Here is a 24,664-nt window from a genome sequence, read left to right on the forward strand (position 1 = left end):
AATATGAGTCGCTTGCTAAGTATCTGACTTTTGATCCTGTAACCATGGAGACGCTGCAATGGTCGTAAGTGTGAAAATCTGTCATGAGTCACTTTTTTTAGTCCCGTCATAAATTCAAACGGTCATTAAATGAACTATTGTAAGTCGAGGACTACCTCTATGTGAAAATGCTTTCCCCCAGCCTGCTCTCTCTCTGCCTCTTCAATGCCACGCCCAGGTAGTCCTCCACTTACAACAGTTCGCTTAGTGATGTTTTGAAGTTACAACAGCACTGAAAAAAGTCTTGTTTTTCACACTTACGACCGTCGCAGCATCCCCGTGGTTAACGTGATCCAAATTCAGATGCTCGGCCGCTGACTCATACTTACGACAGTCACAGCGTCACGGGGTCCCTTTTTGCGATCTTCTGGCGAGCCAAGTCAATGGGGAAGCCAGATTCACTTAACAACCGGGTTACTCACGTATCAACTGTAACGATTTGGGGGAGGGGGTGGACTAGATGATCTACAGTACGAAGTCCCTTCCAACTTCGTTCATCCGATAAAAAGATTGTAAGGTCCCAGCAGTTTCCTGGAGCCACTAAAATGACTGGAGACGAGGCTTGCAAAAAAAAAATCAGCTTTTATTTATGGCCGTAGCAAAAACTGGGTGAGCAAACTATATGCAAAACATGCATGTAAGGAAGAGGGGCTCAGAGGATTATATCCACTTTAGGCAGGTAGAAACCAAGTTTACCCAATCAGAGACCAAGATTCGTTACTTTAAAGCGTCCTTTTGCTCAAACTCCTGTCTCTGTCTGCCTGATCTCTGGAGGATTCCTCTAGCCTTGTGTAGGGGGTGGCAGCCCCCCTTGGCCAAGTAGTTTTTCAGCAGAATGCTTTCGGGATAGATGAGCCAGGAAAACTCCCCCGTTTGGTTCCTTTATTGATGGGGCCTGATATTCCCAGGTAACAATTTCTTCTATGTTTTCAAGAACGTGCCTAGCTTTGAAGCCAAGAACGGAAGCGAGACGCAGGAGCGAGATCACATTTGCAGTCCAGTATGAAGGTTACAATCTGCTAGGCTAGAAAACAACTCATTTCTGACAGTATACAATAATATAAGCAGAAGCCAATAACAAAGTGCGATCCTTAATAAATGAGTGCATTGTATCAGAAGCAAACCGCAAATGTTGATTCAATCGGTAACAATTATATAGTAACAGAAGCAATTGATAGTAAAAGCAAATTGCCAATATTGATTCATATACTCCTTCAAGATGCTTCCCTTAGAAGAGAGGGGTAGGAGGGGGGGGGAAGAGCAGGGGAGAAATGAGGAGTGGAAAGGGGAGGGAGGAGAAGGAGAGAGGAAGGGGAAGTAGAGAAGAGAAGGATGACTGAGGGAAGAAAGGAGGAAGGGAAGGGAAGGAGAGAGGGAGAAGAAAGTGATGGATAAGGTACAAATGTAATGTATGGAGAGCAGAAGAGCCAAGAATTGCTTTTGGGAGTTGATGGGAAGATGAATTGATGTGAACATTTAATAATACAATATGATGTTGGCTGTGTAATAGTATACATGTGGTTATATGTTGTGAAAATGGAAAAATAAAATAAAAACTTTATAACAAAAAAGATGCTTCCCTTAACAAATGTGGCCAGGAAGGTCGTAAAGTGGATCAAAACTCTTGAACCAACGTCTCCGCTTAGCAACAGACACCTAGGGCCCCGCTGCGGTCGTAAACCGAGGACTCCCCGCATGGATGCAGGGCAGCAAGCGAGGGAGAGAAAGGGTTAAATGGGCGCGGCCGAGGGAAGGCTTGACCTTCTGCAACCTGATCGCCGCATGCATGGCCACCGCCGTGCCGGGGGCGCCCGCGAGCACCTCGTGACTTGGCAAGCCTATTTCCAGCGCCCCAGCCTGGCTGGCGGTCCGTCGGGACCCTCCGCAATTGGAGCCGAGCCTCGGCGAGGAGGGGGCGTCCCGATCTGGCACCCCCACCCCCACTCGCTCCACCGCCTGATGCTCCGCCTTGCAAGTCCGCTTACTTGCGCCTCCCCAGCCTGCAAGAGCCAGCGCCCCCTCCCCACGGTGCGGGGGTCGCCTTGAGCTCCGTTGGGCGGTGAGTGGGACCCCACAAAAGGGTCTGGGGTGGGGGGCGTGGAAGGAGAAAATGAGGCTCGGAGCCCTGGCATTGCAAAGGGAGGGCTGGAGCTTGGGCGAAGCAGCTGGGGAATGAGCACCACCCAGCGACCTCATTTTAAATGCACCTTATATTTTTTTGGGGGGGGGAGACTTCTTTAAAATTCCCACATCACAGAAAATAGAGAAAGAAACGTGTGTCTCAAGCTATCTCGAGATTTTTCAGTTATTAGAGGGGGTTGTAAAATCCTTTTTTCTTTCTACTACTATATTAAAGTTTGTGGCTCCAAATTTCTCATGTTAAACTCATCCAATTTTAGACTTATTTTTAAAAGGTTTTTAGTAGGTAAACATTAACAAAGTGTGACATTTCTGGCATAGTCATTTCCATAAGAGTTCTTAGATCTTACAACAATAACAGTTTGTATCCATTACATAGGAATGGGTAGTCAGTCAAATTACCTATCCATTAATCCCTTTCGTTATATAGTTACTATCAGTACATACACATATCCAGTTCCTACCTATTATACTATATTAATACCATATTTCCAATCCTTATCTGTGTTTTTCTGTCCCAACCTTTTTTGGTGGCTAAGACACTGAGCTTGTCGATCAGAAAGGTCGGCGGTTCGAATCCCGAGTACAGGTCTCCTGCGTGAGCAGGGGTTTGGACTAGATGACCTCCAAGGTCCCTTCCAGCTCTGTTACTGTTTACTGAAATCCCTGGTCATGACCAGTGAGTAAATCTGGGGTGGTTTTAGAGCAGTTTTCTAAAGTTGGCAACTTTGAAATGGGTGGATTTTAAACTCCCACAATTCCCCAGCCAACACATTTAGGATAGAACAGAATAGTTTATTGGCCAAGTGTGATCAGACACACAAGGAATTTGTCCAGTGGTGAAATTCAAATTCTTTCACTACCGGTTCTGTGGGCGTGGCTTGGTGGGTGTGGTGTGGCTTGGGGTGTGTGGCAGGGGAAGGATACTGCAAAATCCCCATTCCCTCTTCACTCGGGGGCCAGCCAGAGGTGGCATTTGCCAGTTCTCCAAACTACTAAAAAATTTCCGCTACCGGTTCTCCAGAACCTGCTGGATTTCACCCCTGATTCTGTCTCACCCTTGTCTTTCAACTCTAGAGTGAGTCTGTCCATTTCTGTGCATGTTAGTATCTTATTTATTATTTCTTGTTCCGAGGGAGTCTCTTTAACCTTTCCATTTTTGTGCAAAGGTCAATCTTGCTGCTGTTAAAATATAATCCATTTTTGCTATATTTTTCTGTTATGATCCCTAATAAAAAAATAGTTTTGGCCTCAACTCGATCGTTTGATTTAATATCTCTTCCAAACACATTCTTATCTGGTGCCAAAAGGCCCTATCTTTCAGGCACTCCCATCACATATGGTAAAAGTGAGCACCACACAGCGATCTCATTTTAAATATATCCAATTTTAGACATATTAACAGCAGCTAGAATTGTGTTGGCACACAACAGTGGGAAAAACGAAGAGATCCCTACAGAGGAAAATGTAATAATAATACTAAAAATATTAGAATGTGAAGAAATGGATAGATGAACACTAAAAATTAAGGAGAAGGAAGAAACAGAATGCTTTTTAACATGGGATTGGTCTTATCAATGGCTAACTAGCAGTACTTATAAACTTAAAAGCATAAGAGAGTGATTAATTACATAAGGTTCGCTAAAATGGATAAGCAAATATTAATAATAGGTGATTATTATGAATGTTATGATGATGATTATTACTTCTTAACAGTAATTGTACCCAGACAACATGCTGTTTATGTAGACACTGAATTTTTTACGTTTAATGAGAAAATATTGAAAACTTTAAAAAAAATCAGCTGGGGAGTGGGCACCACCCAGCAATCCCCCTCTTTCCCATTCCAGGGCGCCAAACCGGAACCCACCTCTGCCTTTAACCTGAAACCTAAAAGAGCTTTTATCCAGATGAGGAGTCGGCTTCATGATCTTGGGAAGCCTAGGTCCGAACAAGCTTGGAGATGATACAACTGTCATTGGTCTAATTTAAGACGATGACGAGTCTGTGTATTGAAAGTCAAATATGGCTTTTTTCAGGCTTCTGCCTCGGCGTGCATTTTCTCCAATGAGACAAACCGAAGATCATTTTATTACAATTTATCAGAATATTCAGACCAAAGGGAATCCTCTCCTTCAAAGAGAGAACCCCGATCTTTGGCTTACGCCCCCTTTTATGGTGTACATAACCAAGAAATCTGAAAGGGGAAAGTTGATCAGACTGGATAATAGCATATGTGTTTATTCAAATGAGCTCTGAAGGGGAATAAACTGTGAGGAGAAAGGTTGTTTAGTTTTCACAAAAGAGATAAGCCAGACCTCAGGTTGGCCTCACAAACTTTCCATATCTGGATCTAGTCTCCAGCTTCCAGTGTTTAAGATGTTGGATAACCCTTTGTCTGAAGTGGTGTAGGGTTTCCTGCCTAAGAAGGGGGTTGGACTAGAAGACCTCCAAGGTCCCTTCCAACTCTGTTATTCTATTCTTTTCTATTCCAGATTCTATTCTATTCAATTTTGTTGTATTTAAGTACAATGACAATAAAGATTATACTTATACTTATTCCAGATTCTATTCCAGATTCTATTCTATTCTATTTTCTACTCTATTCTATTCCATTCCATTTCATTTTCTATTCTATTCTATTCCAGATTCTATTCTATTTTCTATCTTATTCGATTCCATTCCATTCCGTTCCGTTTTCTATTTTCTATTCTATTCTATTCCATTTCATTTTCTATATTCTATTCTATTTCAGATTCTATTCTATTCTATTCTATTCTATTCTATTCTATTTTCTATCTTATTCGATTCCATTCCATTCCGTTTTCTATTTTCTATTCTATTCCATTCCATTTCATTTTCTATATTCTATTCTATTTCAGATTCTATTCTATTCTATTCTATTTTCTATCTTATTCGATTCCATTCCATTTTCTATTTTCTATTCTATTCTATACTATACTATTGCATTGCATTCCATTCTCCATTTTCTATTTTCTATTCTCTTTTCTGTTCTGTTCTGTTTTATTCTATTCTATTCCATTCCATTCCATTCCAAATTCTATTCGAATCCATTCTCTTTTCTCTTTTCTATTCTAAGCTTGTTTATCAGTTTAGGAATGTTAAAAGCCAATAAATCTAAACACTTTAAAAGAAAGAATGTAAACCAGATTAAAATACAAAGTAACTATGTTAGTTAACAAATTACAAAACTCATCTCATTTGTGTCTCAGGGTAGATGGGAGGCCCAGTGGTACAGCGGGAACAATTGGGACCTGGACACCCTTAAAGCCGTAAGGATGACAGTAGATTTTAGACCAGGGGACTAAAATCAAATGAGGACTAGAAGCTTCAGTTGGTAGAATGCAGGCGGCTAGATCCGCTAGAGCAGGGGTTAGTCCTTTGGGAGAGAATAAACCCTCAAAAGCAAAACCTTCATCTGAAGGAAGCCAAGTATTACAAATGAGGAATAGAAGCTTGAGTTGGTACAGCTGTGGCAGAGGTAAGGCAGGATCGTAAAGCAAGGTAACCTTTAAGATAGGTTTAGGGGAGCAGGAAAAGTGCTTTTGGGAGGAGTAATAATCCCCCCAAAAGTGAAACCTTCATGTACAGGGAGCTAAGTATTAGAAATGAGGACTAGAAGCTTCAGTTGGTAGAATGCAGGCAGCTAGATCCGCTAGAGCAGGGGTGTCCAAACTTGAGAACTTTAAGACTTGTGGACTTCAACTCCCAGAATTCCCCAGCCAGCATGGCTGGCTGGGGAATTCTGGGAATTGAAGTCCACAAGTCTTAAAGTTCCCAATTTGGACACCCCTGTTTTAGACGAAGCCCCCCCCCCCCCCCCCGTTCTACCACAACACTCGGCAGCCCACTATCCACAGCGGAGACCTTCACATGTTTAGGCCCTGCGATATCTCGAGACTTAAAATGCACACCGGACATCAACAACGTCATTTTAAAAAAAGCACCACCAAGAACGGTCTTCCTGCGTCATTGGCACCCTAAATAACCGTCTAGCTTGGCACAGCAACCAAAAAAGGGGCAGGGAAAGACTTCAACGTTAGGACTGCAGAGTGGGGGGAAAAGAACAATGGCAGCCAGCCAGCCTTCCATTGAGGGCCTGTCCACTGCACGAGCCAGAAAGGGGGCTCTGAAAATATCTACAGACCTCTCCTCACATCCTGGACATCAAATGTTTCAGCTCCTTCCCTGTGGATGACAGGCTATAGGGCCGTGATGGCAAACCTATGGTACACGGGCCAGAGGTGGCATGCAGAGCCCTCTCTGTGGGCACATGCACCATTGTCAGCTGTTTTTTGCAGGCACCGGAGCACTGGAAAACGGCCTGAAAACGGCTCAAGAAATGCCCGAAAACCAGCCTGTTTTTGGAGCATTTTTTTGTCCTTTTTGAGGTTGTTTCAGGCATTTTTCAGGCTGTTTTTAGGCCACAAATGGCTGGGAAACGCCCAAAAAATGGCTCAAGAAATATCCAAAAACCAGCCTGTTTTTGGAGCGTTTTTGGTCCTTTTTTGGGTTGTTTCAGGCATTTTTCAGGCTGGGAAACGGCTAAAAAATGGCTCAAGCAATGTCCAAAAACCAGCCTGTTTTGGGGCTGTTTTCAGGCTGTTTTTAACCCCAAAATGGCCAAGAAACACCCCCAAAACAACCTGAAAAGCCCCCCCCCCCAATGTCCAAAAAACAGACCATTTTCCAGGCCATTTTTCAGGCCAAAAACAGCCCCCAAAATAGCCAAAAAACAGGCGTGCGTGCATTGGCCAGCTAGTCTTCAGGTTTCTGCATGCATGTTCTGGCATGGGCACTCGATGCTGAAAAGGTTCTCCATCACTTCTATAGGGCATTTGCACACCAAAACAATTAGGCACAAAGATCGTTTTTCCCCCCGTGCCATCTCTTTGCTGAACACCTAATTCCCCCAGCACTATCTTAAACCTAAAGATGTAGTAGTAGTAGTAGTAGTAGTAGTAGTAGTAGTAGGGCTGTATTGCTTTTCTCATCTTTTTTTCACCCTTCTCATCTTTCCTACTACCTTCTCCTAGGGATCTATTGTGATTTATCCACTTTGTTTGGATCTTATGATCTTATGACTTATCACTTTGTTGTTCGGTTGTGCACCAGAGGCAAATTCAGGGGTGAAATCCAGCAGGTTCTGGAGAACCGGTTAGTGGAAATTTGGAGTAGTTTGGAGAACCGGCAAATGCCACCTCTGGCTGGCCCCAGGAGTGGGGAGGGAATGGGGATTTTGCGGAACACTTACGTCTGATCCTCGCACTTACGACATTGTCTTCCTCAGGAACGTCCCGGTATCCAGGGAAGATGGCTGGGACTCCGTGGGACTCTCTGAAGATGATCCTCTTCAGCCGGAAAAGGGACCTCACTTACCGCATCCCCGCTCTGATCTACTGGCCTGAGGAGAGTCTCTTCCTGGCCTTTGCGGAGGAGCGGTCCTCACCCCGGGATGAAGACGCCAAGGACTTGGTGATGCGACACGGATACAAAGAGGGCCTCTCCGTTAAGGTAACCTGGTGGCAGCTCAAAGGTGGCCATGATCTTCTGAATCTGTAGAGGCAGTCCTCGAATTACGACCATAATGGAGGCCAAAATTTCGTTGGCTAAGGGAAACATTTGTTAAGTGAGCTTTGTCCCGTTTTACGACCTTTCTGGCCACCGTTGTTAAGGGAATCATTGCAGTTGTTAAGTTAGGAGACTCTTGAGTTCTAGTCCCGCCTTAGCCATGAAACCCAGCTGGGTGACTTTGAGCCAATCACCAGGAGACGGTGAGTTCTAGTTCCATTTTAAGAATGAAAGCCAACTGAGTGGGATGTTGCAAAATCCCCATTGCCTCCCCGCTCCAGGGGGAAGGATATTGCAAAATCCCCATTCCTTTCCCACTCTGGGGCCAGCCAGAGGTGGCATTTCCCGGTTCTCTGAAATACGCAAAATTTCCACTACCGCTTCTCCAGAACCTGCTGAATTTCACCCCTGCTGCCGCCCCCTAATTCTTCTCTCCGTTTGACCAGACATTCCCAGTCCTTAATTCAGACTCCTTTTGACCCTTGTTTTGTCCTAGTGGGGCCCCGTCATCCGTTTGAAGAAGGCTGGGCTGCCCAACCATCGCACTATGAACCCGTGCCCGGTTTACGACAAGAAGAACGGCGTCATCTTCCTCTTCTTCATCTGCGTCAAGGACGGCATTTCGGAACAGCACCAGCTCCGGATGGGGAAAAGCGCCGTCCGACTGGGCTATATCTCCACCCAAGATGGCGGCCGCACCTGGAGCTCAACCACCGACCTGACCGAGCAGGTGATGGGTGACGGCGAGGTGAAGAAATGGGCCACCTTTGCCGTGGGACCAGGCCACGGGGTGCAGCTGAGTTCGGGGCGCCTGGTGATCCCAGCGTACGCCTACTACGTCCACAAGGCGTGGTTTGGCTTCTCCTTCCCGTGGTGGATCCAGCCCCATTGCTTCAGCTTCTACAGCGACGACGGGGGGCAAACGTGGGGTCGGGGCGAGCTCCTCAAAGCCTTGAAGACCACCGAGTGTCAGATGGCCCAAGTGACCTGCCAGGACAACAGACAGGTGTTGTATTGCAATGCCCGAAGTTTGCACAAATTCCGAGCCGAGGCCTACAGCGTGGATGACGGAGGCCGGTTTCCAGATCATGCCCTCGGCCAAAGGTTGTGTGAACTGCCCTTTGGGTGTCAAGGAAGCGTTGTGAGTTTCTTTCCCTCGGATCTGGGCCAAAAGGAGGACCCCAACGGGTCAACATCGCGGGCGGACACGTCTCCAACGTTTGCGTCACCCGAAAGTCCCGTTTCGTGGTTGATGTTCTCCCATCCCACCAGCAGGAAGAAGCGGAGGGATCTGGGGATCTACCTGAACCCTTCCCCAATGGATCAGAGCAGGTGGACGTCCCCTTGGGTCTTAAATCGAGGACCCAGCGGGTACTCGGATCTGGCTGTTTGCGAAGATGGGGAACCACTGACTTTCGGTTGCTTGTTTGAGTGTGGAGAGTCCAAGGAGTACGAGGACATCGCATTTCGCCTCTTCTCCCACGAGGAGCTCCTGAGAAACGTGAAAATGTGAGGGACACACAGTCTGAGGCCACATCTCAATACAATACCAATACCAATACCATTACAATACAATAGCAGAGTTGGGAGGGACCTTGCAGGTCATCTAGTCCAACCCCTTGCTCAGGCAGGAAATCCTACACCATTTCAGACAAATGGCTATCCAACATCTTCTTAAAGACTTCCAGTGTTGGGGCATTCACAACTTCTGGAGGCAACTTCTGTCCCACTGATTAATTGTTCTCACGGTCAAGAAATTCCCCCTTAGTTCTAGATTGCTTCTCTCCTTCATTCGTTTCCACCCATTGCTTCTTCTCCTGCCCTCAGGTGCTTTGGAGAATAGTTTGACCCCTTCTTCTTTGGGGCAACCCCTGAGATATTGGAAGACTCCTTCTCAGGAATGCCCAACCAAGCAGCCAGCTTATACTATTCGAAAGAAGACCCAAGTGCCTCCTTCTTGGGTAGACTTCATTGGATGCATTGAAAGACCAGCTGTTAGGATTTTCCTGAAGAGTTTGCAGCTCAGGGGTGGAACTTGCACCCTTCGACTATAAAAATTGCTGTAAGATTGTAATCGGGACCTTGGCGGCTTTCAAAGCCAGGGTCCTTATATCTTGGTACCAAAATAAAAGTATATTCTTGTATCACACCTTGTGTTTGGTGACTCATCAGCTTCGACACCAAGCTAAGGCCCAATTTTGGGGGCAATATTTAAGCTAGTCATCTGTGCAAATTTTTGAATTGGACTTCTTGATTGGCCAAGTGTGAAGTTTTCTCTTAATAAAAGGGGGAAAGTGTGTTGCGTTGTGAAAGGTTATTTTCATGTCATCAAATAAACGAAGCTAATAATTGTCACCTTCTGTGTTCCAGATATGATCAACTAAGTTAGGGGTCTGCAACCTTAAACACTCAAAGAGCTTTTAGGGCTACTTTCCCACAGAAAAAAAACCCACTGGGAACCACAAAACCTGGGTGGGCGTGGCCAACTCAATAACACTCCCACCCAATCACCTGACACACACACACACCCAGTCACACCTACCCAGGTTTTGTGGCTCCCCTCCCTCCCTATTTTGTTTTTCTCTTTTTCCTCTCCCTCTTCTTTTTTCTTTCTTTCTTTTTCTTCCTCTTTTCCCCTTCTCTCTCTCGTTTGTTCCTCTCTTTCCCCTCTCTCATTCTCTCCCTCCATCATTTTCTCATTTCTCTCTCTCTCTTTTTCTTCCCTTTTCTCTCTCTCTCATTTCTCGCACTTGTGTGCGTGCTCACAAGCAGCATATCTTCCTGGGCTGGGATCACGGTGATGTCGACTCCTTCCGTTGCCGCCACTGCGTGCTCAGGTGAGTAGCCGGCCACGCTGTGCGTCAGAGCCAGAGCTCTTCCCTTCCTGCATCAGGCGGCAGCGGCTGCTCCTGCCCATTCCCCTCCCTCCTGGGCCGACATGAAGTGGACCGCGGCTGGCACTGAACCACGACCCGCACGTAATCGAGCAGCGCGGAGAAAACTCTAGAGGCGCTTCAACCGCGCAGCTCTGCAGAGAGGCTCCTGCCTTCTCAGGGCGGAGAACAGGTCAGGTGACCTAGTTGGCAGGGAGTCCCAGGAGAGGGGTCCAAGAGCCACATGTGGCTCTTGAGCCGCAGGTTGCCGACACCCAATCTAAGCGGTACCGCTATTTGTACAAAGTGCAATAAATAACATTTTAAAAACCGAAATAAACAGCAATGGAAAAAGGAGACACCCCGTTATGAGAAATATTTCTCAATCTTTCATTGTTTGTTCTGAGTTTTTAACATATTTTTAAATTTAGAGACAAATTTATAGGTCTATTTTTTTTAAAAAAATATTCCAAGTCAAAAGGAGGATATAGTTAATAGAGTTAAAGATTTTGTTTGTTCGCTTTGTTCAAAATTGCATCAGCACTAAAAATAGTGACTTACGACCGATCCTCACACTTACGACTGTGGTCACATGATGAGAATTCGAGCTCTTGGCAACTGGTATCTACAGGGAGGTCCTCAACTTGCAGCAGTTCATTTAGTGACTCTTCCAAGTTACAACAGCAGTGAAAAAAATCTTATGACCGCTTTCCAAACTTACAACCATGCCAACATCCCCATGGTCATATAAGCAAGATTCAGACGCTTGGCAACTGACTCACATTTATGACGGTCGCAGAGTCCCGGGGTCACATGATCCCCTTTTGCGACCTTCTGACAAGCAAAGTCAATGAGGAAGCCAGATTCATTTAACAACCGTGTTACTAATTTAACTTACAACCTGCCTTCCATGGAGGACCTGCACACTGCACGAGTCAAAAAGAGGGCTGTGAAAATATCTACAGACCCCTCGCATCCTGGACGTAAATTGTTCCAACTCCCACCCTCAAAATGACGGTATAGAGCCCTGCACCCCAAGACAACTAGACACAAGGACAGTTTTTCCCCAAACGCCATCCCTCTGCTAAACAAATAATCCCCTCCCCACTGTCAAACCATTCACTAAGGCTGCATTACTATTCTTCTCCTCTTCCTTCCTAGTGCCTGTCTCTTATGACTATCCACTTATGCCATCATAATATTATTATCACTTGATAATGTTATCACTTACGACAGGGCCGGATTTTCCTATAGGCTAACTAGGCTTCAGCCCTAGGGCCTCAAGATCAAGAGGGGCCTTTTATTTTTATTTATTATCCGTGCCAGATTTTTTATAAAGGTTAGTACCAATTACAACATGTTTCATTTAATATATTGGTATATATCACAGTAATGATGTATTTTATTATCTCTCATGTAATTTACAAACTTAAAAATGGGAGGTGAAAGGGCCCCATAAGTGGAATAGCCTAGGGCCTCTTTTCATCTAAATCCGGCCCTGACTTATGACCTATCCACTCATGACTATAATCATGTTGCTTGAACCTTTCAAATTTATATTGTTTTGTTTCCTAGTATAATTTGATTGCTTATTAGTAAGCTGTGATTATCACTAAGTGTTGTATCTTATGATTCTTGATGAATGGATTTCATTTTTCTTTTATGCACACTGAGAGCATCTTCTGTGCCAAAGACAAATTCCTTGTCTGTCCAATCACACTTGGCCAATAAAGAATTCTATTCTATTCTACTTTATTCTATTCCCTTTCCTCTTCTCTTCACTGCAGTGATTCAAGAAAGGTCTTAAAATGGGGCATAGCTCACTTAGCAAACGTCTCACTTAACAGCCTCAATTGCGGTGGTAGGTAGAGGACTACCCGTATCAGGCTCAGCGCTGCAAGCACCTCGAGCGACCGCTAGGGGGCAGAAGGCGAGCTTTCTTCTTTCCACGAGTCCGCATTCTCCACCTCGGTCGTATGTCGAGGACTCCTTCAGACCAAGCTGCTTCCCTTCCATTCTGTGAAGGGCGCCCTTCCTCGGATGTGCACCCGCGTGTCTGGCGCACGTGTGTATGATGCGTCCCGTGCACGCGTGCAGAATGCGCTTTGCGGTCCCCCCAGCAAAACCTTTTCGTATTAGAAGTAAGGACTTTAATTAGAAAACCCAACGTGTTTGTTGCATAAGAGCTTATCAGATTCCAGATGTTTTGATGCACCAGCAGCGGGCGGATCCGCTGCAAAACCCCGTGCATTTAATACAACGAATTATTAGTTGCATTGGGGGGGTCTCAAACGCCCCAGGTTTTGCTACTGGGCCGGCTCAGCGTCCGGATTTCTACCCCTGCGGCCCCCCATCCCTCCCCCTGCCGATCCACCGCCCCCAACCCCGCCTTTGCTTCCCCCCTCCCCCAACCTCAAGCCAATTATGCGCTGCGAGATGAGCCGGGCGCCCGAACTTCCCTCCCTCCCCCCGCTCCCCGTAACTCCGCGGTTGCTGCACCCGCAAGGGGTGGCCCCGCGGGAGTCCCACCTTAACCCGCCCGAGCAGGGCTGCCGGGGGAGGAGCGCAAGAGGAGGAGGAGACCCGGGAGTTCCGGGCTTGGCGATCCTCGCAAACCCGGGGCCACGTAATCCGCTGCGCTGTGAGTGAGGGGGGAGGAGAGAGGGAGGGGGGAGGAGGGAGGGGAAGCCCCGGGAGGGAGGGGGGCAACCCCGGGGGAGGGGAGTAAGGGACAGGCCTGGGGGGGGAGTCGAGGAGGGGGGAAGGGAAACCTGGGGGAGGGGGAATTCAGGGGGGAGAGGAGACGGGAAGGGAGGACGAGGAGGAGTCGTGGGAAAGGAGGGAAAGGGAAACGTGGGGAGGGGGTACCTTGAGAGAAGCTGAATCCTAGAGGGAGGGGGAACCTTAAAAAGGGGGAAGGGGAAATCTGGGGCAGAGGGACCCCTAGGAGAAGGGGGGAAAGTGGTGTTGGAAGAGATGTCCTTCTGGGTTCAGTCCCAAGTGCGGAAAAAGACTCTGGAGACACGGAGGCTGCTTGGAAAGATGGTTTAATGGTGGACAGGATCACGTGGCTTGAGCTCCTGAGCAGGAAAGGGGGATCAGCAGATGCTTCCAGATGTTGGGTGAAGAAGAAAAGAGGGCAGAGATGCTGAAAGTCCCTGGTTTTATGCCCTCTCTGGCCTTTGATCTTGATCCTGCCTTCTGATTGGTTGTCAGACTCCCATGGGGGCCATGCGGGGGCAACATTTTGAATCCAGGTGTGGTTGAGTTCCCAGATGCCATGTGGGGAGTTGGGTAAAGGGCCAACATTATCCTGCCTTAATCCCATCCCCCTGGAGCTGAAGGGGAGAAGAACTCTTTATTATAGAGGGACTGGCTTGGCCTTCTTAATGGCCCATTGACAAAGTGGGTGGGGGCAGGAAGCTGCAGGGAGCTATTCTCTCTTTATAAAACATGTTTCTCCCTTTTCACATCCCAATATTTCCTAGGATATTTCATTTTTCTGGGAGAGGGCTGGGTGATAACTTCCTACACTGGAATCCTGGGGGAAGGGGAAATATGAGAGAGGGGGAACCTTAAAAGGGGGGGAGGCAAATCCTGAGGGAAGAGGGGAAGGTGTAATATGAGGGGGGAACCTTGAAAGAAAGGGGGAGGGGAAATCTGGGGGAGGGGGCCCCTAAGAGAAGGGGGAAGGGGAATCCTGGGGGAAGGGGAAATATGAGGGGGGGGAAACCTTAAAAAGGGGGGGAAAGGCAAAATCTGGGGGAGCCATGAGAGAAAGGGAGGGGGGAGGGGAAATCCCTTGGGAGCAGCCTCCTGGTCCAAGCATAGCCCCCCCCCCCCCCCTTGCGGAAAGCTCCTTTGCCCTCCTTCCAGGCAATAGGCAGGAAGGAGCTGCAAGGAGCAATCCAGAGAATCGCAAGACTCTGCTGTTGCAGAAAATGACAGACTTAGACTTCTCAGGATGCAGGAGGAGTTTATTTGGCAGCCAGGTTCAGAAAAGGTAGCCCATGGCTAGAATTGCAAATTCTGAACAACCTTCATTATTGATGCACGCATTCTTATACATTCTCAAAGACAGCGTAACACGGAAACACTTAACTCATTTCTTATTGGTTACCTTGAGGAAAAAGCCTTATAAGTAGATGGGGGTCTTACTTCTCCTTTTGTTACAGGTATGGACTGCATGTCATTAACCAACTTTATTTGAACCTTGTGGTTTGGACTTTTGACAGAGGGACGTTGGCTAGAACATCTTGTGGTTAGAGGTTGGTGACATTTTCCTGTCCCTTTAAGCAAGCTTCTAACTGTCCCTTTTATGCCACGTCTTCATTCTTATATTTTAATTTATATTTTATTCTACTTTATCCCCCCCTTCTAGACTCTATTAATACCCACAATTGAGTCTAGCCTGTTAGATTAACAATATAAGCATGCAGGATACAGAATAGCAAAAAAGCAAGGATACAAGCAATACACATCTTAGGACTTATCTTCCGGAATCACTTCCTCTACTTCTAAGAGTGCAATTTGAATCTACGAGCTAGTATCTGAAACTTCCTTGAGGGTATGTGGGATTAGGCTTTCCATTAACATTAACTCCTTTTCAGCCTGTGTTTCTTTTACAGACCTCATAACGAGTTGTTTAAGCAAGGGTATTATGCAAGGGAGGAAGGCTAAACATGCGATTCCACATAATAAAAGAAATAGCATTTGCTTGATCCAACCTGTTCCCGGTAGCCAAGAGAACCACACATCTGTTCCTCGTACTTTTTGACCAATAGAGGAAGCTTGATCTCATAGTTCTTGGACCACCCCCCCGAACTGCTCCTGATCTATTCATATAGAAACAACAATCTTCTCCCAGGAATACACATAGCCCACCCTTTTCAGCAGTTAAAAGATCTATGGCACGCCAGTTCTGTAATACCACGGCTGCCAAGGAATCTATCTGGTCCTGGACTTCAACCAGCAATTTGGTTTAGGATTTCTTGGAATTCTTCCGACAGTTGCCTGAACTGTGTAATGGAAAGGGTCATTCCACCTACATTCAACTGCTGTCCTTATTCCCAAGATTGCTAATAGTGGAATTAGGAACAGCACTCTTTTCTGGACATGTCCCATGAGGGGTACAGGGAGGGCCTGATAGATGATAGATAGATAGATAGATAGATAGATAGATAGATAGATAGATAGATAGATAGATAGATAGATAGATGATAGATAGATAGATAGATAGATAGATAGATAGATAGATAGATAGATAGATAGATAGATGATAGATAGATAGATAGATGATAGATAGATAGATAGATAGATAGATAGATAGATAGATAGATAGATGATAGATAGATAGATAGATAGATAGATAGATAGATAGATGATAGATAGATAGATAGATAGATAGATGATAGATAGATAGATAGATAGATAGATGATAGATAGATAGATAGATGATAGATAGATAGATAGATGATAGATAGATAGATAGATAGATAGATAGATAGATAGATAGATAGATATGGATGGATGGATGGATGGATGGATGGATAGATAGATAGATAGATAGATAGATAGATAGATAGATGATAGATAGATAGAAAGATAGAAAGATAGAAAGATAGAAAGATAGATAGATGATAGATATGGATGGATGGATAGATAGATAGATAGATAGATAGATAGATAGATAGATAGATAGATAGATAGATAGATATGGATGGATAGATGGATGAATGGATAGATAGATAGATAGATAGATAGATAGATAGATAGATAGATAGATAGATAGATAGATAGATATGGATGGATAGATAGATGGATAGATATGGATGGATGGATAGATGGATGATGGATGGATAGATATGGATCAATGGATGGATGGATAGATAGATATGGATGGATAGATAGATAGAAAGATAGATAGGGATGGATGGATGGATGGATAGATAGATATGGATGGATGGAAGGATGGATAGATAGAAAGATAGATATGGATGGATGGATGAATAGATAGATAGATATGGATGGATGGATGGAAGGATGGATAGATAGAGATAGATAGAGATGAATGAATAGATAGATAGAGAAAGAGATGATAGATAGAGATGATAGAGAGATAATAGATGATAGATAGATAGATAGATAGATAGATAGATAGATAGATAAAGAGAGATAGAGAGATGATAGCTAGAGATGATAGCTAGATAAATAGAGATGATAGATAGATAGAGAGATGATAGATAGAGAGAGGGAGGGAGAGAGAGAGAGAGATGATAGATGGAGAGAGAGATGGAGAGAGAGAGAGAGATAAATAGCTATCAGAGGTGGGTTATGGCCGGTAGGGCCCTACCGTTAGTAGCTGGGAGCAGATGACAGAGGACGGGTACAGTGGCTCATTTGACCTGCATTCTATACTGGTTTTTAAAGCAACCAGCCAATTGCGCACGTGTGCACAATGTGTGGCACCTGCGCGACCTCCAACAAGCAGCTGGGTGTTGCATGGTCAGTGGAATGCACATGTGCACGACAGGATTTATGGCCCCGTGAGGACCGTACCGATAGCGACGGGGAGAGGAACCCACCATGGTTATATATATTTTCATCATCAGGCTTGAAGTTGGGTGGACTTCAACTCCCAGAATTCCCTTGGCTGGGGAATCCTGGGAGTTGAACTCCACCTATCCTAAGCGCAACCTCAACCGGACATTCAGATGAGCTGAAAATTCCATTGCGGAAGATTAGAAATGTTGGCTTGATTTGACGTCTCTTTTTTTTTTCCCTCCTGGAATTTTCCCGCCTCCAGAGAAGATGGCGGAGACTTTGGGTGTCTCTGAGAAGGTGACCCTCTTCCACCAGGAGGCGGGCGTAACTTACCGCATCCCCGCTCTGCTCTACCTGCCTTCAGAGTCCACCTTCCTAGCCTTTGCGGAGTTTCGCACCTCGCCACAGGACAAAAATGCCAAGGACTTGGTGATGCGACGTGGACAGAAAGAGGGCCTGTCCATAAAGGTAACCCCGCAGCCCCCAATGTAGCTGCTTTCTACCTTTGTTCATTGTACCTCCCACCTGTTCTGAGCCAGCTCTCCAAACACGACAAACCCTCTGAACACAAAGATTCCTTAAATTAGAGGCATCGGCAGCCCCAGCAAAATGTTTCTTTCTCACCGCAGGCTAACAAGTCTGTCCATCCACTTCTATTCATCTCCACCCCCTGCCTTTTATCCCCAGGGCTAGGGTGGGGCTTCGCTAGCAGTGGTGGCTCTTCCGTCCCAAGGACCAGCCCATAGATTTCCACTGCTCTCCTCTCCTCTGCCTTCTGTGCACCTGCGCATCAGGCACTGGGCCCAGTTGTTCCTCCTGTTCCTCATCAGCCCCTCCAGACCTAGGGGCTGTTGACTCTTCATCTGAGGGCTGATGGGCAGTTCAGACTCCGCCTCTGTCTCGCTCTCTGACAGCTCCATTCCCTCTTCCCCCTCGGAGCTCTCTGGTTGCCTCGATGCTGACCCTGACTCCCACCCCTCCCCCTCCTCCTCTGATTTGGCCGCTGACAGGCCACACCGCCACCTCTCAGGTGCATTCAGAGCACCCCATACATTGTCTTTCTGCCGCATGTCATAGCACGGGTAGTCCTCGACCTATGACCACAATTGAACACAACATTTCTGTTGCTAAGTGAGGTCATTGAAAAATGAGTTTCGCCCCATTTTACAACCTGTCTTGTCACAATTATTAAACAAACCACTGCAGTTCTTAAATTAGTCACAGGGTTCTTAAGTGAATCCCCATTGACTTTGCTCGTCAGAAGGCCGCAAAAGCGGATCATGTGACCCGGGGACACGGTCATAAATAAGAGTCAGTTGCCAAACGTCTGAATTTTGATCACGTGATCGTGGGAATGCTACAAAGGTCGTAACTGAAAGACGGTCCTATGCAGTGGTGGGTTCCAGCCGGTATGGCCCAGTATGGCCGTACCGGTAGTAGCCAGGAGCAGCTGACAGCATACCAGTACGATGGCTCGTTTGCTCCACCCACCCACCCGCGTTCTATACCGGTTTTTAAAGCAACCGGCCAATTGCGCATGTGTGCACAGTATGTGGTGCCTGCGTGAGCTCCGACAAGCAGCTGGGTGTCGTAGGGGCGGTGGAGTGCACATGCGTGCGTAGCATGTGTGCACGAAAGGACGGGCGGCCCCGTGAGCACCGTACCGGTAGCAACGGGGAGAGGTCCTATGTCACTGGTCCTATGTCACATTTTCTAGTGCCGTTGTAACTTTGAACGGTCACTAAATGAACTGTTGTAAATCGAGGACTGCCTGTGTTAGGGGTTTAGCTCAGTGCACATACCCAGCCGGTATCCAAACCATGATAGGTGGCTTAGTGTTGGGCATGAAGTAGAATCCTGCAGCTCGTATACAAACTCTCACTTATAGCTTTGTATTGTGAGGTCCTTTGTCCTCCTTTAAGCTTGCATGAATTCGGACACTGTGGCATAACTGGGTTTAAAAGGAAACATGGGTTAGTGCAAAATAGCTGTTATAGGTCTCAGATCTTTTCTTTCTCTAAGCTGGCGTGATCGTCTCAGGATTTGATGGGACGATTTCACATCTGACTGTTTCATCAAAAGGATATTGGTGGAAAATTCAAAGGTGGCTGATAAGAGATATTCGAAAAGGAAATAGAATTCACATCAGAAGGATTTCTTTTTGGAATCATAAACGATAAACATAACAAGGGGGGTAGTTTACTTAACAATATATATTATTACAGCAGCAAGAAAGGTCTTTGCCCAAAACTGGAAAAAATTCCACAAGAAGCGGAAATAATTAGGAAAATTATGACTTGTGCTGAAATGGAGAAATTGACGTGGAAATTGAAGGACAAAGATGAATCAGAGTATTATAAGATCTGGGATGAATTTTACCGATGGTTGGAACAAAAAAAGGAAAAACTCAAAATAAGCAGCGGCTAAGATTTATAGAAGGGAGGTTAGAATTATGTATGAAACGCTAACAGTGAAAATGTAGAAGATAAAGACAAAGCAACATGTTTGGAATTACGATATTTTTATATTTGTAAATACTGAATAGACCAGGGGTGTCCAAACTTGGCAACTTTAAAACTTGTGGACTTCAACTCCCAGAATTCCCCAGCCAGCTGGCTGGGGAATTCTGGGAGTTGAAGTCCACAAGTCTTAAAGTTGCCAAGTTTGGACACCCCTGGAATAGACCAAAGGCAAGTAAGCAGGGGGGGTTATAAGGTTTAACTTTATATCTTAGTACGTATGGCAAAGACTTTGCCAGGACGCTTAGCCTATGTCCAATGTTTTAATTTGGGTTCAATAAATAACTTTAAAAAAAAACATCTGACCGTTTTCCTATCTTCTCCCTAGTGGGGCCCCTTGGAGATACTGGGCACCGCCCTGCTACCCAAATATCGCACCATGAATCCGTGCCCCGTGTACGACGCAAAGAGAGGCACCGTTTTCTTGTTCTTCACTTGCGTTTTCGACCACATCACCAACGCAGACCAGATCTGGAGGAGCAAAAACGCGTCCAGATTGGGCTACATCTCCAGCAAAGATGGTGGACGCACCTGGAGCCCCATGAGAGACTTGACGGAAGAGGTGATTGGAGAGGACGTGAGCAACTGGGCCACGTTTTCCATCGGACCCGGTCACGGGACGCAGCTGAGCTCCGGGCGGCTGGTCGTCCCAGCCTACGCTTATTACATCCACACACGTGTGTTTGGACACCCACTCCCCTGCGGCACCAAACCTCACTGCTTCGCCTTCTACAGTGACGACAGCGGGAAGACATGGCAAAAGGGGCACCTTCTCCCAAAGCCACTGAGGGCGTCGGAGTGCCAAATGGCCGAGTTGCTGGACTGGAATAATAGCCCGGTGTTATACTGTAACGCCCGCAGCAGCGAACGATACCGAGTGGAGGTCTTCAGCAGAAACGGCGGGCATGTCTTCGAAGCCCCCTTCCTATCTCGGGCACTGCAGGAAACTCCTCGCGGTTGTCAAGGTAGCGTGGTGAGTTTCCCTTCGCCACAACTGGGGTCCGAGTCTTCCTTGGCCTCTTCAAGGACCCCCAAATCGTGGCTGATCTTCTCCCATCCCACCAACCGAAAGGAGCGTGCGGATCTGGGAATCTACTTGAACCCCTGTCCGCTGGAGGAAAATTCCTGGAAGATGCCCTGGATCTTGAACGCAGGACCCAGTGGCTACTCGGATCTGGCTATTTGCACAGGGGAAGATCCTCTCCTTTTTGGCTGCTTGTTCGAGTGTGGAGTATCGGTGTCCTATGAAGAGATCGCCTTCCAGTTGTTCAGAGGCGCAAAAGTCCTAAAAACTCAGAACGCATCCTCTGCAGAAAAGAAGTAATTCCCTACAAGCCACTTTGGAAAAAGTGCAACGAAGAGCAACGAAGAGGATTAAAGTCCTGAAGACAAAATCACATGAAGAACGGTTGCAGGATTTGGGTTTGCCTAGTCTGGTGAAAAGAAGGACCAGGGGTGACATGATAGCAGTCTTCTAATATTTGAGGGGCTGCCCCAAAGAAGAGTCAAGCTATTCTCTAAAGCACCTGAAGGCAGGACAAGAAGCAACGGGTGGAAACTAATCAAGGAGAGAAGCAACCTGGAACTAAGGAGAAACTTCCTAACAGGGGGGACAATTAACCAGTGGAAGGACTTGTCTCCAGAAGTCTCAGGTGCTCCATCATTGGAGGTTTTTAAGAAGAGACTGGACAGCCACTGGTGTGAAATGGTATAAGGTCTCCAGCCTGAGCAGGGGGCTGGACTAGAAGACCTCCAAGGTCCCTTCCAGCTCTGTTTTGATTCTCTGGGGCCCATATGAGCCATGGTGGCGCAGTGGTTAGAGTGCAGTACTGCAGGTTCCTTCTGCTGCCTGCCAGCTGCCTGCAATTTGGCAGTTCAAATCTCACCAGGCTCCAGGTTGTCTCAGCCTCCCGTCCTTCCAAAGTGGGGAAAAATGAGGACCCAGATTGTTGGGGGCAAGAGGCTGACTCTGTAAACCCCTTAGAGAGGGCCGGGAAGCACTGGAAAGCGGTATATAAGTCTAAGGGCTATTGCTATAAGCACCAGAGAAGGATTAAATCCTAGATTTTAAGTGAAGCTTTGATGCAGACAGGTTTACAGGCAGTCCTCGACTTACGACCGTAATTGACCTCCAAAATTTCCATGGCTAAGCAAGAGAATTGCAAAATGAGTTTTGCCCCATCTTACGACCTTTCTTGATAATGGTTGCTAAGTGAGTCACGCTGTGGTTAAAGGACTCTGGCTTCCCTATGAAACTTTGCTTGTCAGAAGGTCGCAAAAGGGGATCACGTGAGCTCCGGGGCACTGCGACCGTCATAAATATGAACCAGTTGTCAAGCTTCTGAATTTTGAGGACGCTGCAGTGGTCGTAAGTGTGAAAAACGGTCACAAGTCTCTTTTTTTAAGGCTGTCGTAACTTCAAAAAGTCACTAAACGAATGGTCGTAAATCGAGGACTGTCTGTACACATAATTCCATATATACTTCATTCCGAAATGCATTTAAAGCTGATTATTCTCCCAAGCCATGGGATAGCATAATTCTGATTTTTAATCCAGGTAGTCCTCAATTTATGACCATAATTGGGACCAGAAATTTGGTCACTAAGCAATGCAGTTGTTAAGCAAATAATATGATTGTACCCAATTTTACGACCATTTATACCATGGTCATTAAGTGGATCACACCATCATTAAACAAATCCAACTTCCCCAATGAACAGAAGCTGGCTAGGAAGGTCACTAACTGTGACTCCATGTAGTGGGCCTGGTGCGACCATCGTAACTTTGAGGACGAGCCGTAGGTCGTTCTTTTCCAAGGCCGTCTTAAGTTCGAACTGTTGAGTCAAGGTCTATTAATAGTGTAAAGCTTGTTTGGGGTTTTTTTATATGTAGTTTTTAGGGAAGAAATTTTTAACTGAGTTAAAAAACGTAATGGAAACTCCCCATAGGAGAAACTAAAAGTAATGTGGAAAAATAGTAAATAGTGAAAAAAGAACATATGTAAAAATAAGAATTATATTGTAAAAGTTTTGATCTTTGTGACAGTGTTTATAGATACATGTATATTTTGCTCTCTCTCTCTCTCAGGTTACACCATAATTTCCTTCTTTCCGTAACTACGTTTTCTAATCTTCAAAAACATTAAAGTTGATTTTTTTTCTTCTTTTTTTTAGCAAAAAGTCCATAAAGGGTTTACAGTCAATGATAAATTTAGTTGTTGATCTTTCTCTAACTAAATCATTTTTTTCCACCTCTGCTAGTTCTGTCATCTTCAACAGCCATTCTTCCGTTCTGGAAATTTCAGAATTTTTCCATTCTTGCACATATACAATACAATAGCAGAGTTGGAAGGGACCTTGGAGGTCTTCTAGTCCAACCCTCTGCCTAGGCAGGAAACCCTACACCACTTCAGACAAATGGCTATCCAACATCTTCTTAAAGACTTCCAGTGTTGGGGCATTCACAACTTCTGGAGGCAACTTCTGTTCCACTGATTAATTGTTCTAACTGTCAAATAAATAGCCTCACAGCAATAATCATTCTTTTCTAATTGCTTGTCCACCAGTCTTCACAAGAAAATAATCCAATTTCATTTGAATGTTGATCTTTAAAACTCCTTCGTATTTATAAAGTAATAACGATGAGATAAAAAACGAATAAATATGTCTTTGAACATAGAAATTTCTGGCTTTTTTTACAAATACACCAAGCATAATAAAATGATTCTTAATATTGTCCATATTTCCAACATTTAAGTACATTTATACATTCTAGACAATTTTTTCTGGAGTCCCCAATCAATGGTACATCATTTTTTTAAAAATCACGTAATGAAATGGGATTTTTAAAAATCTACATAAAATAAACCATTCATTTTCCCATTCCCTGGAAGAGAGAGACAACTCCATCTATTTAAGCACCACGCTAGAAAGCAGGAGACCGTGAATTCTAGTCCTCCCTTAGGCTGGGTGACTTTGGGTCAATCACTAAGAGATGGGAGAGTTCTAGTCCCGTTTTAGCCATGAAAGCTAGCAAGGTGACTTTGGGCTAAACACCAGGAGACGAGAGTTCTAGTCCAGCCTTAGGAAGGAAATCTGGTCGGGTGACTTTGGGCCAATCAGCAGGAGAGAGTTCTAGTCCCGCTTTAGGAATGAAAGCTGGCTGGGTGACTTTGGACCGTCACTAGAAGATGGAGAGTTGTAGTCCCGCTTAAAGCATGAAAGCCAGCTGGGTGACTTTGGGCTAAACACCAGGAGACGAGAGTTCTAGTCCCGCCTTAGGAATGAAAGCTGGCTAGATGACTGGGCCATCACTAGGAGATGGGGAGTTGTAGTCCCGCTTAAAGCATGAAAGCCAGCTGGGTGACTTTGGGCTAAACACCAGGAGACGAGAGTTCTAGTCCCGCCTTAGGAATGAAAGCTGGCTAGATGACTGGGCCATCACTAGGAGATGGGGAGTTGTAGTCCCGCTTAAAGCATGAAAGCCAGCTGGGTGACTTTGGGCTAAACACCAGGAGACGAGAGTTCTAGTCCCGCCTTAGGAATGAAAGCTGGCTGGGTGACTGGGCCATCACTAGGAGATGGGGAGTTCTAGTGCCACCTAAAGCATGAAAGCCAGCTGGGTGACACTGGGCCAATCACCAGGAGACTGGGAGTTCTAGTTCCACCTTAGGAATGAAAGCTGGCTGGGTGACTTTGGACCATCACTAGAGATGGGGAGTTCTAGTCCCGCCTAAAGCATGAAAGAATCACCCTCTCTTAGCCTTGCCCACCTCACATGGTTCTGGTTATGAGAAAAATAGGATGAGGAAGGTGTGTCAGACATGTTCGCTGCCTTGAGATATTTGTAAAAATAAAATAAATAAAATAAAAGCACTACTTCAACTGCAAGGGACTGAGAAACGGGCTAATAGCAAACTTAGAAGGAGAAAATAATCTTTTATAAGCGTAAAACTACCC

The 24,664-nt window shown here is 45.7% G+C and overlaps 2 protein-coding genes across 3 annotated transcripts; both read left to right on the forward strand.

The window, feature by feature from the left end:
- The first annotated feature begins 1,898 nt into the window (after positions 1-1,898).
- On the forward strand, positions 1,899-9,976 carry LOC309391625 (sialidase-3-like). Its single transcript, XM_081952297.1, has 3 exons — positions 1,899-2,098; positions 7,490-7,713; positions 8,267-9,976. The coding sequence occupies exons 2-3, from the start codon at positions 7,513-7,515 to the stop codon at positions 9,281-9,283; spliced, it is 1,218 nt and encodes a 405-aa protein (XP_081808423.1). The 5' UTR covers positions 1,899-2,098; positions 7,490-7,512; the 3' UTR covers positions 9,284-9,976.
- A 3,116-nt stretch (positions 9,977-13,092) lies between these two features.
- On the forward strand, positions 13,093-24,032 carry LOC309392006 (sialidase-3-like). 2 transcript variants are annotated; one of them, XM_081952892.1, is made up of 4 exons: positions 13,093-13,284; positions 14,819-14,911; positions 17,449-17,654; positions 20,034-24,032. In XM_081952892.1, exons 3-4 carry the CDS (start codon positions 17,454-17,456, stop codon positions 21,027-21,029), a joined length of 1,197 nt encoding a protein of 398 aa, XP_081809018.1. In that variant the 5' UTR covers positions 13,093-13,284; positions 14,819-14,911; positions 17,449-17,453; the 3' UTR covers positions 21,030-24,032. The 2 variants fall into 2 exon arrangements, with proteins under 2 accessions (XP_081809018.1, XP_081809017.1); XM_081952891.1 differs by lacking the exon at positions 14,819-14,911.
- Positions 24,033-24,664: the final 632 nt, after the last annotated feature.

The sequence above is a fragment of the Natrix helvetica genome (assembly GCF_964273705.1).
Source record: "Natrix helvetica genome assembly, chromosome: 4".
NCBI lineage: Eukaryota > Metazoa > Chordata > Lepidosauria > Squamata > Natricidae > Natrix > Natrix helvetica.